The sequence below is a fragment of the Calonectris borealis genome, chromosome 3, assembly GCF_964195595.1.
Source record: "Calonectris borealis chromosome 3, bCalBor7.hap1.2, whole genome shotgun sequence".
NCBI lineage: Eukaryota > Metazoa > Chordata > Aves > Procellariiformes > Procellariidae > Calonectris > Calonectris borealis.
Genome location: NC_134314.1, coordinates 77,939,485 through 77,955,368, shown reverse-complemented (window position 1 = coordinate 77,955,368; position 15,884 = coordinate 77,939,485). Strand labels below are relative to the sequence as shown.

At 34.8% G+C, this 15,884-nt stretch overlaps 1 protein-coding gene across 21 annotated transcripts in view; it reads right to left on the bottom strand.

The window, feature by feature from the left end:
- Positions 1–15,884, bottom strand: part of QKI (QKI, KH domain containing RNA binding) — a 165,804-nt gene that overhangs the window by 65,695 nt on the left and 84,225 nt on the right. For 9 of the 21 annotated variants that reach the window (XM_075146305.1, XM_075146294.1, XM_075146301.1 and 6 more), the window contains one exon: positions 8,394–8,448. The exons of 11 other annotated variants lie outside the window; for them this stretch is intronic. In XM_075146305.1, coding sequence (XP_075002406.1) covers positions 8,394–8,448 — 55 coding nt within the window. The remainder of the gene's footprint in view (positions 1–8,393; positions 8,449–15,884) is intronic. One more of the 21 variants, XM_075146295.1, reaches the window with a different exon arrangement.

The window sequence follows — 15,884 nt, the reverse complement described above, 5'->3', positions numbered from 1 at the left end:
CTCTTCTATGACAGCTCCACATGTAAGTGATGTTGAACAAACCATAAGGGTCAAGAAACAATAAAATAAAACCGCACTTTTCTTAAGGTGCTATTCCTGCTTAATCTAAGCATGAATTCCAGCAATTTTTACTCATTTATGTTACAAGTCTAAGAAACAGACAAAGCTACATTAATTCATACATAGTTTGTTAAATTTCATTTTTTTTAATAATTAGGAATAAATGACCGATTTTTTTTTTTTTTTTAATTTCAGACTGAATTTACAGCACTGTTAAAGAAAAGGAGGAGAAAGAAATACAAAGAGAAAAAAATGTAATAGCTAAGTAACCTTTCAGAGCTATCAGAACAAATAGAGCTGCTTACACTCTGCATTTTAATGCCAACATATCCATACTTCTACTTTCCTAATCTCAATTTGCCTATCACTTCCAGAGTCCAGTGACTCAGCCTCTGCTTGAAAATCCAACGATTTTGCTTTTAGTGTTTCCTCGAGGATGAGGCATATATATGCCTCATATATATGAGAAAAATAAAAGATACATCAATAGGGATTCCTCTGCATAAATCTTGGTGAAGGTCTTAAGGGAGCATATTGTAAAGACAACTTTGTAAAATGACAATATAGTCATGCCAACCCTTCACTTTTTTTAGTTACAAAATAATTGTAAGCTTTTAAAAAAGAGAACTACTCCTTCCCATCTTGTCATGCTGTTAACATTTACAATAATTCGTGATTACTAACCTCCTTAACATCTTTTCAGAAACTGCTTAACATTTAGTAAGAAAAGTGAAATTTCACTCACTCCAAATCTCTGCACAAAAGTATACGAAGATCACTACAGAATATTTTTAATAAAAGCTTAGAAGATCGAACATGTTAACATAACCTCAGTGTGCCAAGAAAATTGAAAAGTACCACCTCTTTATCCACAATGTAATTGACAAGTTTCAGATACAGTTATAAAACTCTGCACAGAATTGTCAGCTAAATTTAAGAAAATCAAAGGGAAAACTCTTCCCTATTTCCCCCCCCTCAAAACCAACTGAAGTAAAAAAGAACAGGTTCATAGTTTTTACTCTTCATATGCACAAAAAAGTTAAGTGACCTCTGTTTAAGAATATGAACAGTTACTACTGTTTCTTTAAAATCAGATGGCTTGTAATGTAAAATAAAATTATTTTTATAATGATATGTTGTTAGCTTTATTTTAGGACATTGTGATCTTTAGGTTTTGCTATTTATCAAAGCAACAAAAATAAGAGACTCATGAGTCAAACCAAACATACCTAGGTAGTAGTTAAGCTTCAGATAACTTCCCGAGCCATAAAGAAACTGTTCTTGCTCAGTGAAGTTTAAAAAAATTAAAAGAGATAAAACAAGTATTCATCATTTCTGTTTTTTTAGACTGGTTCAGGGGCAGGTTGAGGAGGGGAAAGGGTAGAGGAAGGGGAGTAACTTTAAACTTTAGTACTTTAACCAGTGACACTTTGCCAATAGTACTTTACTGCTGGGCTACAAGAACACAGCAAAATGCAGGAAAGAGGCCATGCACAGAAAAGCAAAGCTGTTTTTACTGCCAGGACCAGGCTGACATGGTTGCAATGCCAGAGCTTTAGCTCAAAATCTGTATCTTACACTGCTTGGGAATGGCTCTTTCTCTTCTGGATAAATGTGTAAGTTAACAATAACTGAGTTTTGACAAGAACATGCACAGTCAGACTGCAAAAAACAGAGGTGGTGGAAGTAATCAATGTTACAACAGATCTCATGCATAAGCTGAAGTGTTTTGCGGAATCCTGACCTTAATGAAAAACAGAGTATCAGCATTGATATGATTACACCTAATATTTCCCCTTTCTTATTTCAATCCTTGGGATGAATCTGCCTTGAAGATTTCCTCAAAGATGCATAATGAAGAGCAGGTGTCTGAATCACTCCTGCTTCCTGTATGCAGGGATAGCAAGAAGATTCAAGTGCCTAGGCAGCTAAATGCTATCCTGAATAATTAGATTCAAATCACCTCTTATGCCAACAAAAAAACGTAGTGCTAAACATAAACTTTTTCATAAGTGGTTGCTTAAATGAATATTGCCAGCTTTAGACACAATGTGTGTGCTTATAATTAGAACATTGATCTTACACAGTCACCTCAGAGAAAGAAACTCTCCCAAATCACAAGTCAGAACTATTCTGAGTTTTCTTGTATAGAAGGGTTTCTTCCGTAGACTTAAGTTCAACAACAGCTGAAATGGTAACTGCTCGCTCCCATCAAAACCAGTGGCTCCATTCCTCTCTCCTTCCTCTGGGCTGCCTGCAGAGTCCCTCCCTCTTCTTTGCACCAGCAACAGCTCTGGCTGGGCCCTTCTAGAGCCAGTTTAACACAGCAGCAAACTACTGCTGTCAGATTAGGTTTTGCCTGTTTAGCAAGCTGAACTGGCTTAGTGACATATCCCACAAGCAGCAGACTGAGCACAAAGGAGGGCACAGGCATACCCCTTTGTAGGAAGCTGCCAGCTGTCAGTCACACCTTCACCAGAATGCACAGCCAGCCCAATCGCTCCCCTGCCACACCAAACCACTCACAACACGGGGTGAGGATGAGGGAGCCCCATTCTCTAACTGCCTGACTTGCAACTCCGTAGACATGTTGGCACTTACTAGTGCTGCTTACATCAAATGTAATTTTACTATAATACATAAATTGCTATTTAAAAGTCAAGTATTCTGAAAACTCAGTTTCCACTCGCCTCAAGTTAGGCGTACAAAGCAATCAACATTTTCCACTTCAAATGTTACATCTCAGTTGCTTACCTGAGAAATGAACATACTATGTCCCATTTATTTAAATAAGGGTGTGGCAAAGAAAAAAACCTAGTCACTCAGAGCATAGTGATTAACTCCAAGGAAAAGTTCATTGATACAAAAAGGTCGTAACTAGCAACCTTAATTCTAGCATCTTCTAATTTGAATTTGCAATCTCAATACTCTTCTTAAAAATGTGTAATTTCATGGGAGACATCAGCTGGGTTTCAGTGGCCCTGTTTCCCTGTTCATCATACAGCAGCACTAATACTGCCCTATTACATAAGGCTTTAAAAAAAAAAAAAGCCTTTTGTAATCGCTTAGGCGTGCTTTCCACTAGCGAATTATATAATTAATATGTCACTCAGTTATTTGCTCTAATTTCTTTACACAGTGATTTCTCCCACAGTACTAAATTCTGGAATTTTCAGATTTACAGAAGCGTTAGAATGATGCCTTGCCTTTTGGATTAGAGAGGAATAAGACCAGAAATGATGCTCAACATTAATTCTGCAGTCAGCAGGCCTCATGCAACTCTTACCTATTACAGAAGGGCTTTATCTTAGTGACCAGGTACTGTTAAGCAGATGACTGCCCATGGTTCTTATCCCACTGCTTAGGTGGTGGCTTGCTGGGCTCTAAACAGTGACCCCCTTTACAGCCCATGGGTCTTTTGGAGAAGATAAACAGTCAAACTAATTGATTAATGTAAACAAACTCATTTTCCACAGAACATTGTTGTTAAACAGACATTATGCTGCAAGTGGCATAAGTTCACAGCATGTTACCAAACACACTGTGTTGTCCAGACAGGGTAAAAGGGTTCTTTACCAGTTGGAAACAACTGAAAAGCTAAATTTCAGGGTCACTCTAATCTATATACTAACTGATTTGCTCCATAGCCAGAAACCTCACCAGTTAATTGCAATGTTTTTATTCAGGTTGAGCCTCCATTCATACAGGTCTACTGAGGTTTTGTTTTTTGTTTTCCACTTCTGTTTTTTTTGTTTTGAGGAATGGGCTATGTGAGCTTTGTGTTGTCTGCTTTGGATTCATACCATGGTAATACTTCTAAGCAGTGCATAAATAATAGTGTAGTGTGTTGTTGTCCATGATTTATTCAATTTTTTCTTCAACGGTGACCCACAATCATTAGTACAGTACTGAGCGGAACAAAGAATATAGCATTTTATATAACATTACTGCTAAGACTGTTAGATTTTAACACATTTAATAACAACAGTCTAGCCTTATATTTTATCTCCATTCTCTTATTTTTTCGCTAAGCTATTAAAACAGCAAGTTTACTCTAAAACTATAGTAATTTAATCTTATGGTGATTACAGAAGCATGTATTTATATATCTTTGGTTTTTAATCATTTTACTCCCTCCTCCTGAAATAGTTCAGTTCTTTCCATATTTATTCAGTTGCAACAATTACAAAACAAATTTATTTGTAAACAAATAACCCGGACAACAGTTCAAGACAAACAGAAAGTAACAGGCAAGATACTAATGCAAATTAAATGAAACTAACTTCTACTTTAAAAATAAAACAAAATTTTGTTACAGAGAATACAGAAAACTCCCCAAATTTGTCACTGAGTACAGAATTGACAATAAATATTAGCTAATGAACTAAAGTTGAGTCTTTGAAAGAATTCAGTACTACTACCTCAAATGATCTCAGCACACAAACTTTCCATGTATTTGACTGATACCTTGCACACAGTCTGTAATTATATTGTTTTATTGCAGCAGTTGCCTCAAATCCTTGCTACAATTATATGCTATTTGACACACCCATGTTACTACCTAGATAACTCGAAGTGTAGCCACTGTTCCAAACCTTCTTTATGACCAATTTCATGCAACAACTGTATTGATTATAATGACTGCAGAACGAGGAGTATCCAGCACGTGGCCTGTGTTCTCAAGGCTAGATTAAAATGTAGTAATAGTCATGCCCGTTGAAGACTGTATAGCTGAGTGCCAGCTTGGCACTGACATTAAATGGCTCTTAAGAATAACTCTGATAATGTATTAGGGAAGCCTTTCCTACAGTACAGAAATAATGGAACTTCAGGATTAGTATCCCCCTTTACCTCTCAGGTGACATCAATCCAGAGATTAAAAAAAAAAAAAAAATCAGTAAGCCAGTGGGTACTTCAGCAGTACTACTTTAATGATTAATAGGAATTAGAACATAGCAACCTATCAGTACTCTCTGGTGGCTTTCACAGAGAGCTCTCTGGCCCTTCACTGAATCTGTCCTTAAGGTCGGGGTTTGGAATTCTTTATTCGCTTTCTACACTTAATGAGCTGAAAATCACAAATTTGACAGTTCGTTTAAAATACTATACACTACCATTAGTTCTTTATATACACTATGTGTGCAACTCATTTAAAATAAAAACCTTGTGAAAATATTTAATAGGAAAAAGTAATTTTAAGTGAAATTATTGAAATAACATTTCTGTAAAGGAGTAATTATGAAAAAATATCTCTGACTACTTTTTAACCTTGAAAATAATAATATAGTAATAAAATGCTTGCTCATTACATAAACACAGAAGAAAGTGAAAGCTATTCATAATTTTAATTCAAAGTCAAATATCACAATATTTACATTGCATACATGTATACTGGTCTTAGGAGAGAATGTCTAGATATGCATCCTTCAAGATCACATTCAATTAGCTCCTACAACTGCTGTTTAGGAGACAACATCATCCTTCCAAAAAGGCATCCAGTTTCACATGAACTTTTTGAATCCCACAAATTTTGGAAAAATGTACAAAAACATTCACCAAAGGAATGTAATTTAAAAAAAAAAAAATCTCATTAAATAGTGAATCTGCTGACATTTTCATTTGCAAGATTTTGAGTAAAACTGAGTGCACAAACTGAATAAATCTACAATTAACCAAATTATCACAGCTCCCCTACAAGTCACTTTACTTAAGACTTAAAATTTAATTATGCAAAATTTCAAGTTCTGCTTTTTCAACACAGTGCCCAAAGAGAAGCACAGGTAGATCTAGCCATTTCCCTCAGCTAAACAAAGATTTTGATGAAGAGAGAAGTATCATGAATAAATACTAGACAGATTACAAGAACCAAACAGAATGTTATTACAGTATGAAGCTGCAGAAGCATAGTAAATCCTTGATGGGTTAACCAAGTCTGTGGAGACATTTAAAGTGAGCAATTTTTAATAAGTTCCAGTACATTATCAGAAATATGCAAAAAGTTATTAAAAAAATTAACTGTTTCTACTCTTCAGAAGACAAGTTCCAAACTTGTTTTGTTAAAATGTTCATTATATACCGGTTTAGATTGCATGCTTATCTGCCCACACAAAAATCAAACCAAAGTTTTACAGTTTAAATTAATATACTTCTGAATAACAAAAGTCAAAGTAAGATGGTAATGCTGGGGAGAAAAGGTCATTATGTGCATGCCTTTCTTACGTTTTACAATGGTTTCATCCATCTTAGAAAATAAGACAGCATTGTGCATGAACTGAGGACAAAAATAATTACACGCTCTGCTCACATCCTAGAAAGACAGCTAGAAGAAAGGTGGCTTCCTTCATTCTAAATGTTTCCTACTTTTCAGGAAAGCACAAGCATAATCCCTTTGTTCAAAATGCACTTTCAACAGATGACAAATATTTACTGCCAACCGACAGGTGCCGACCTCCCATTTCCTGACCTGGTAGCTTTCTTTTTCCCTTCCTCTCCCTTCTCAAATTTGGGTCAATACAGCTTATTAACTAGCAAAACTTTTTATCCCACTGAACTATACTCTCACATTAGCTGACCAAAATCTAGCTTCTTTCCTGTCCCTGTTGTAACCCTCTAACATGGAATAGCACATTCAATCAACCCCACCACCCGCCAAAAGAGAAGTTGAGCAAAACTGTCCAAACACATATAATTCTGTATTGTTATGAAACGATGCAAATTGTCTCTTTTTATTGATGATAAGGAGGAGGAAGGTCAGAAAAAAACAAAAACTAGATTCCTAACTGAATAAGTTTGAAGAAGGTTCTTTACAAAGCATTCAAAGAAACGTGGTAAGAATTAACAGCATCAGCACGCTACTTGTCATTAGTATCCTCCATGTTACAATTGTAGGCTGCCAACAAAATTAAAACATCTCTAAGTATTCACTATTACATTTTAATCTTTGCACTGTATTATGACTTAAGAATTCACCCAGATGTGTCACAAATGAACTTCACTACTTTCAAACAGGAAAAAGACACCAAAAACACTGAAAAATTCCAGCCCTTCCCAAAAAACAGCTCTGATATTTCAAAGAACTAAAACCCAAGTGTACAGTTTCACAACTTTGCTTCCCAGTTCTCAGTTAGAGAGTATCACTCACGGTCAAAAAATTCTGCTCCGTTTCAAATGGCTGCATCTTTAAATAAGAAAATTAAATACAGCAAGAAGTTCATTAGTGGCGGAGAAAACAGGTATTTCAAGCCTGTATGTTCCATATTTTGTGTCTAAAAAACAAGTTGGGGACCCTGCATTTATAATCTGAAGATGTAAAAAGCATCATCTCCACAGCATACCAAGAAGCCACAGTCATCCAGCTCAACTAATTCAAGAACAATTACTGCACTTTCCCTAAAGCTTGTAGTCCCACAACAGTTTAAGCTATTCTAAGTCGGCGCTGCTAGTCCCACCTTGATGTACTAAAGTGCTTGCGATCCAGTTCGTGGTTCTCAAAAGCCACAGGAAGTTTCTAGCTTTAGTTTTCAGCTGGCTTAGCACTGAAGCAGGTCATCACAGTCATTTCAATCACCAGTAACTGTGACAAGAAGGGAGAAAGTATGCCAAGCCAGGGCTGGGCGAGTGGTACTGAACAGCAAAAGTTGATTTAAATTGCCCTGGAACTGCAGCCTGAGATACCTGAAGGACTCAAATTGCCTGATGAGCAGCAGCACTCAGAGGCTGACTGATTTTTAAAACTTCAGCAATACAGATGGATAGTTCCTTCCTGTACCTCCAATACAGCCTTCAGAAAAGAGCAAAAATACTGATTTAAGAACACAAGTGATACTTTCAGGAGAAACTCAACATGAGCTCTCAGAAATGTCCCCAGCATACAGATAATTACAGGTTTAGACCCAGTACATAAGAGGTTGTTGAATTGCCCTTAGTGAAAATGCTGAAGAGCTGATTTGAACACCAGCAGTTGGAGGTAGGCAATTTTTTTTTTTTTTTTTTTTTTTTTTAAGAAAATCACTATGATGAACTACCCAACACAATTTACATTTTGAAGACAGGTTCAAAACAAAAAATTTCAACAACTATTACCATAAAAACCTTACTGATCTCAAACTTGTATATTTTTACACCAATTAGGTATTGCAACAGCGTGTAGCTGATGTGAAGCCTGTCAATAATTAATAAAAACTTAAATATGTTTTTCCTCACATCAAGCATACAAACCAAATTCACCATTTAGGAAAGTGGGGGGTTGAGATTCTTTTTCAACCAGGGTCTCCTCAAATTATAGGTGATTTGCAAAAACTTATTGGAATGTTTACAAGAAGTAAAACATTTACTTGCCTCTACCTCCAAAACTGCTGGATCATGGTTGTCTCTGCTCTTAAAGGAGACCTGAAAAGCAAAAAAAAATTGGGCTTGTGCCCTATTTTGCTTCTTTAAGATGTTTAAGAGAGGCATGAAAGAGTTGGAATTAGGGTTTTTATTTTATCCTGTGATGAACACAATTTATTCCTTCTTGTTTACACTTGAGATTGAAATCCAAAGAAGCCAGAATATAAGACAACCTAATTAAGGGAAAACCACACAAGAATCAACAGAAGCTAAGTCACAGAAGAAAAAACAAACTTCAGTTTTCTTCCCCTCACCCTTACTTCCTTCAAGTTCTCCTTCATTTGAGTGATGAATAACACAAAATCCTTTTCCAGAGATAACTATTTCTGCACTATCACTACTGGTGATTTGCACACAATTTTATGAATTAACATTATAGATGCTAAAAAAAAAAAAATCAGAAATTTGATTGAGGTTGTATTTTAAAATTTTAAGATAAAAAGCAATCAGAAAAAAAGCTCAAGTCCTTTTCAGGGCCTCTTTATGTTTCAAAATAGCAAAATAAGTAGAAAAACAATTTTTAGAAGTTCTTTGCAAATGGGAAAGAGTGAAAAAACCATGAGCTGCCTAGCTATAAAAGAGAGACAAACATGACTTTCTCTTTCACTACTAACATGCTTGTAAGATTGTATGTATGCTATAGTGATGCAGTTATCAGAACACAAAAGCTGCTGCAATGGTTTTTCTAAAAAATAATGCATTTCATCTGATAGCATGAGGCTAATTTAAAAAAAAAAAAGAAGTCAAATTCATACCAGATGCAAATGAGCAAAGAGAATAGCTTATGAGCAAAGAGGATAGTTTATTTTAACTAATACCCATTACTGTTGGGGCAACTATAATACAACTCATTAATTTTAAGAGAGATGGGATGGTACCATGTAACCCATTCAAAAAATAGTTTAAAGCCCCTTATCTATTTCTTCAACCCACACTTCAACTATGCAATTACTAAATGAGAGAGGAAAGTCCAATTTTTTTGGCAAATAGGGAAGTTAAAAATGTTGCTTATGAAAAACATGCAATCATGAAGAAAAACAAAGGCAGGATGCTTAAAAACAAGAAAAATATATCCAAAGTACATAAAAATACATACTTAAAACACTATTATGAGAAGTTATGTTGTCTTTAACTTATGTATCACAGATAAACTATGTTCAAACAGTACAGGGGGTTGTTAGTCAATGTTTTTAAGTTAAGTCAAATCAGTGAACTGGCTGAAGTTCCTCATCATTACGTACATGATCTTGCTGAAATGCTAAACTAGCATTACTGTGCTTAAGAGTGTGCGAGACTCTTCAATCCTGCATAATTTAAAGAACACATAAGTAAAGACCCTTTGAATTACCTATTTATCTTGATACCCCTCCTACCTATGCAACTATTTCATACAAACCCTTAAATCCCATTTAAATGTTATGGAACACAAGTAGTGACTAAAAGACTTTTGAAAAGAACCGAGTATTAAATCAAAATATCCCAACCACCACTTTCAATGCTATTCTCCACAGTAACACACAATAATCTGCAAGAAATTTATCTTCTGCTGTAATTTACAAACAATGCCTAGAGCATATAACTCAAAGTTCTTGCTGCAAAACCATATGGTCTCACAGGAAAAAGCACCTTCACTAAAAAGTGCTCAGAAAAAATCAGAAGAAATTATCAGAAAAAGTTGCTGACAGGATTTTTCTCCTCTGTTAGTAAAGCACATTTTAATTATTTAACAAACTACAGTAATACTCAACAAGAATAAAAACAAAGTTTTGAGTGCAAGTCATGCTCAGCCGCAGTATAACCTCCATATCCTCCCTGTTCCACCCCCAACCCTTACCCTGGCAGGCAGGGTTAATAAGATGTATCCCACTTTCCTAAGTAGAAAGTCACAACGGGGATAATAAAGTCTGAAACAAACTGCGATAAAATTTTAGCGACTAAACTGACTTAGACAATATACAACTATTTAACACACCAGCACTCAAGCTCCACAAGGCAAGAAAGGGATACATTGCAGTTGCAGTGTATGCAAAATAAAAAGTAGGTATAGCTCGTCTTCTATGAAGAAGTTAAACCAGATCAACAGGCTAAAACACACAGACAAATCAACGAACAAAGCACTTAAAAAAAAAAAAAGCTGTCATCTTTGAAACATGAGGTGTCTCAAAGTGAGATGTAAAATGTTTTTATTTGGGCACTTAAATATATATAAACTGTTTTAACAGCTTTCTCTAACATAAGACAACATGCAGGATAACTTACCTATTAGTGTTTTAAAACACTGCCCCATCTTAGGCAGGGGGTATTATTCCATTTCTTTACTCGGAAGATACCAACAAATAAACTCTTTAATCTGATAATCAAATAGTACATAGAAATGCCACACACAGAGATTCAAAACCACAGGCATGCAACCAGTTTTTCCCAATATATATGCATAAGTATAGGCACTAAAAAAAAATACAGAATTAAACTAAGAAATAAAGTTTGCACTGTATATATTCACCGAGAGTCTGCAGAGCAGCTGAATTAACTCTAAATAAGCACATAACATCTGAAACTCCAGGCACAGAAATAACTAGTACACAGCTCCATACTGAGCTTTTCATTTTTGCATTTCAAATGTTTCCCTTCCTTCAGGGGATAAGCATGGGTTTTTTTGTGGTATGTAGACAACCATACACAGTCCTGTTAGCTAAGACACCCCAGGATACTGAAATCCATGCATTCTGCAAGTTCTGTATGTCCTAATATTCACCTCCACCTCCAAGTAATTACGTAGCTCTTAGCACTGTAACTGCTGGTATGAAGACAGAGTGAACAGACTGGAATTTAAAGAAGTGGTAAAATACCTAGTTTGATATATATGAAAATTATTCTTCTCTGTTGCAGAAAGCAAGAAACTGTTTATCATCATAGAAATGTATTTGTAAAAAAATCACAGATAAATCAGCGTTTATGACCACGTTTAGGAAAAAAAATGCCTTGTGCTACTTTTGTCACTATTTTGTGGAGACTTAACACCTTGTTCTCAGTTTCCTCCTGATCTCTCAAGCCTGATCTTGTTCATCTCCTCAAACTTGCTGCAGAATTTCATTTCCTATTGCCTATTAGTGCGATCATGCCTCACTTCCTTTTTTCTTTTTAAAAATCCTTGAAAACAGTCTCAAATTTGCACACAAGTGAACATACTTTATTTCTTTTCTTAAAACAAACAAAAAATCTCCAAAAACCCTGCTAAGCCTGTTTAAACTAAGAAGTTATTCTACGCTAAGCTAAGGCCAGTAACAAGACACACAACAAAAGCCCAATACTCTAAATCATTAAAACTTGTTGCTGAATACTCTTCTTGAATTCAGGATTAATGAGGCATTGGCTACTATAGAAGTGCCCTATTCACAGTATGATCAAAGCAACAGAACTTAATATAAAAAAAAATCTACACAATTCAAATTTGAGTTCTCTGAGATTACATGTAGCCAAACCATACTGGAGCCCCAAAATTTTAGCTTGATCCTCACCAATAAACTAATTTCATTTTAGCATATAGGAATATATGTATGAAGTCTATGATGCACAAAGCTGGATATAGGCAGGAAAAAACCTTAAATTCAACCTGATTGTAGAATTGTTACGTATTTCAGTAGTATACACACAATATATATATATAGGGAAAATGAAAAGGTTTTGGATTTATATAAAACTTTGATAAATTAAAAGTTCCATTATACTATATTGAAATTTTATTCAGTACATCTTACTGTTATCCCTCTTTTTATACCTAAGCTTAACTCCAAGTATTTTTTTTTCCAATTTCAGGGACTTTGACCAGAGGAATCATCAGGATGATTTAATCTGGCCTCCAATATATCATAGGCCATTACTTTTCAACAGAGAAAGAAACTGCTTTGACAGTAATCATTACAAATTGGTTTAGAGCGTATCCAAGGTCATCATAACTTGACTCTGCTAATACATGGAATTAAAGTTTGTTTCTAGACAGATTCTTCATATTTTCTTGACGTGAATTCTGAATCACCCAAAATCTGATTTAAAAAAATTCTTAGCTTTGAGGCACAGACATTCCAAGGGCTAAATTGTAGATTCTCTTTACTTTCTTTCACAGTAAACTTTGAATTTTTACCCCTTAGAGAATCACATTCTCCTCTCAGCTGTCCAAATGGCTAAGAAAAGGGAGATAGGGGATAAAGAACATCAATATCACCACTATCTACTTTAAAATCTTACGTAGTTGTGCTCAGAATGACCTCAGTAGAGAGAATACTTCAAATACTAGGATGCACGCAAGTACATTGTCATGCAGCTAAAAGGTAGAAGTACAAATGTGAGACATGCTCTCTAGGTCCCAAACATAAATAAAATATTGTTCACATTTTCAGTGTTTTAGTTGCTGATCCTACATAGGCAGGATCTGAGCCTGCTGGAAATTATGATTCATTGTGTACATCTGCAATAAAAACAAGCTTTATGACACGCTTTCAGCAGTATCAGAGAAAAAAACATGTTTAGCAGGTGTATATGTATTTCAAATGACAAGTACCATCAACTCAGATTATGAGAGGAGATAAGGGGTCTGAATTTTCCTCACGTGGTATGTAAACCCTGTCACCGGGGTGCTTAACAAACAGTATTCTTCTGGAGGACTATTTGGAGAGCTGAAAGTCAACTCTCAGCTTCTAGATTTCTCATGTCCTAAAGCTTCTTGGTAGAAGAAATTTGAGGTTTTTTTCCAAAGGTTACCGAGATAGTGAGCTTTTGCTATTTGAACAAGTGTATGACTTACAACATTTTTGTCCAACTTAAAAATGAAATTCAGGAAAAATTGTCGATGGGGTGAGTGCAGAAAATGACCTGATTTTTCATTCCAGCTGGCATTTTTCAAATGGAAAAAAAAGTTAGACTGGAAAGGAGAATTTCCATTCAGTCTTAGACTTAGGAAACTCATCCTACGGCATGATCAGATATACTGAAATTCCCCCCAAAAGTGACTGCAAGTCCTAGAAGAATAGTAAGAACATAAAGGGAAAGCCTGCTCATCCAAAAAGGATCTAGGAAAGGCAATTGCTAAAGGCGGAAAAGTTCCTTTACTTTTCCACATTTTAACACTGCAAATAAATTTCAACACAGAAATTTTCCTCTCTGCAAAAAGAACTGCATGTAGAGATTATGTGACAATACAGCAGATTAATACATATTCAAAACTGAGTATCATAACATTATTTTTGAATTTTGTATATTGAAGTAGGAAATTTCTCTAAAAGAAAATACATGAAATAGTTCCTCAAAAATCTAACGGACATGCATACTAAAGAAAATGCTCAAAAAATGTTAGTAAATGATTTTCAAGTGATCAAAGTCAATGAAATATAATCAGAACAATTTAAATAGAAAAATCTGATAGGCTCATTATCTTTGCTTTACAGAGTACAAAAAGTACAATATATCCATTTAAGACTATTTGTTGTGGAAGAACATAGTCCTCAATTTTATCTGAAGTTGGGATTTTATATCAAATACATGTAAGTTTAAGAAAGCCTCAACAGACTAGCTTCGATATTAGCAAAATTATCCGTGACTGGACAGTATGGGTTGCAACACTCACCTATAAAATGAAATGACTATTCAATGAGTATGTATGATCATAGAAAGTTATCTATCATTGCAGAACCTAATCCTACATGGATAAGCTAACACAGTTATACTAATATTGTATTGCAGCACTGCTATGCCATGAAATAATTCTACTAATCTAAATGCAACTCAAATTCCATTCCACTTTTTTTTTTTTACAGTGCAGAAGAAAGAAAATTGGAAAAACAGTTAAAGAAATGGACAGAGATCATTCCACTTCAAAATGCCAGATCATAAAACACATTATCAAATTCTTATTTAATGCTTATCACTGTTTACTTTGTATGAAAGGGCAATTGTGTAGTGAGCAGGAACAAATTTACATTTATTGACTTTATGAATTATCTAAAGAAAATCTATTGCTAGCCATATGCAATTAAATAATTTAATGAAATTTATCACTTAATATGCCCAGAAAAATATTTACAATATTTACTTCAAAAGAAAAGCAGACTACTTCAAAAACATACCATTTATGAGATCTCATCTAAGCAAGGCTTTCTACGGTTTGCTTTCTGTAAACGATGATAAATTCACACAATTAAAACTTTTTTCTTAAACCTGACGTTTCACTGCAGTTTGCTTGCGTCCTGTGAGATTACAAAGCTAGCTTTCGGCTCTTTAACAATGACACTCTGTTTAGGTTTTCAACAAAACAAGAATATCTTTCAAGGTTTCCACACTTTACAAAGCCTTTTAAGGTATTGTTTTTTCTGCAATGATTTTTTTTTTGTTTAAATCTAAGGTTATATCTAAGACTAGTCATTACTGTTAACCATTCAGTCAATAAGTGCAATATGCCTTCTGAACAAACTTTATTAATTATTGCAAGCAACCAATTGCACTTTCTGCATGAGACCTCTATTCACTTAACAGTTGAAGCTCTGAAGCTCTAGTTGAATTACCATGCATTGCCATATCCACCGAGATCTTCAAAAGAATTTCACATACACGCTTTAAAGCTGTTACAGTAATTACTCCTTTTCACTTACTGTTTCAAATTTTTGGCCAAATTAATCTACCACCAAACATTCAGTTTCACTCCAGAATAAAGCTGTTCAAGCTTGTTGAACACAGACCTTCCAAACTTTGTAAGCAAAGCAACCAAGCCATTCCTTAATTTCTTTGGATGAATGAAATAAAAAGCATTTAAGTGTTACTGTAACAATTCTATACCCCTTCGTATTGTCTACTTATGTATTTTGTATATTTTCAATTTTAGAATATTCTTCAGCATTGCTACCTGAAGCAAACAAAGATCCACACAGACTACCAAGTATTTCTTCTACGTTAACTTCCTTGCCTTACTCCTCCCTTGTTATTTGTTTAGATATGCAAAAAATAGCTGCTACTTAGAGAATTCAATCTTAGACTGAAGGGTTCCCACCCAAAATACTGCATTCAGTTTTCTGACATACTTAAGAAATCTAAGAGGAAAATATTAAGCTGATTACAAAATCTTGCAAAATCAGATCTGAGGACATTTCTTTGTAAAATAACAAATATTAACAGAAGCTGAGAAAACCAACTACGTTAGAAAACATGCTTCAAATACTTGGAATAGAAAAGCTCAGACAATAAATTTAATTTTTAAAAACCCTCTTTTTCTGACATGTAAGCAATGCAATAAAATTTCAAAACACAGCGAAGTAAGGACCCATGGCAACAGACGCTTCACACAGAGGAACAACATGGAACAGGATAAGGCAAGTGTCTTCCAAATTTATAACTTGTACATTACAGTTAAGGGGTTTTTTTTAACTTCTACTGTAGCCACTACTAGTAAA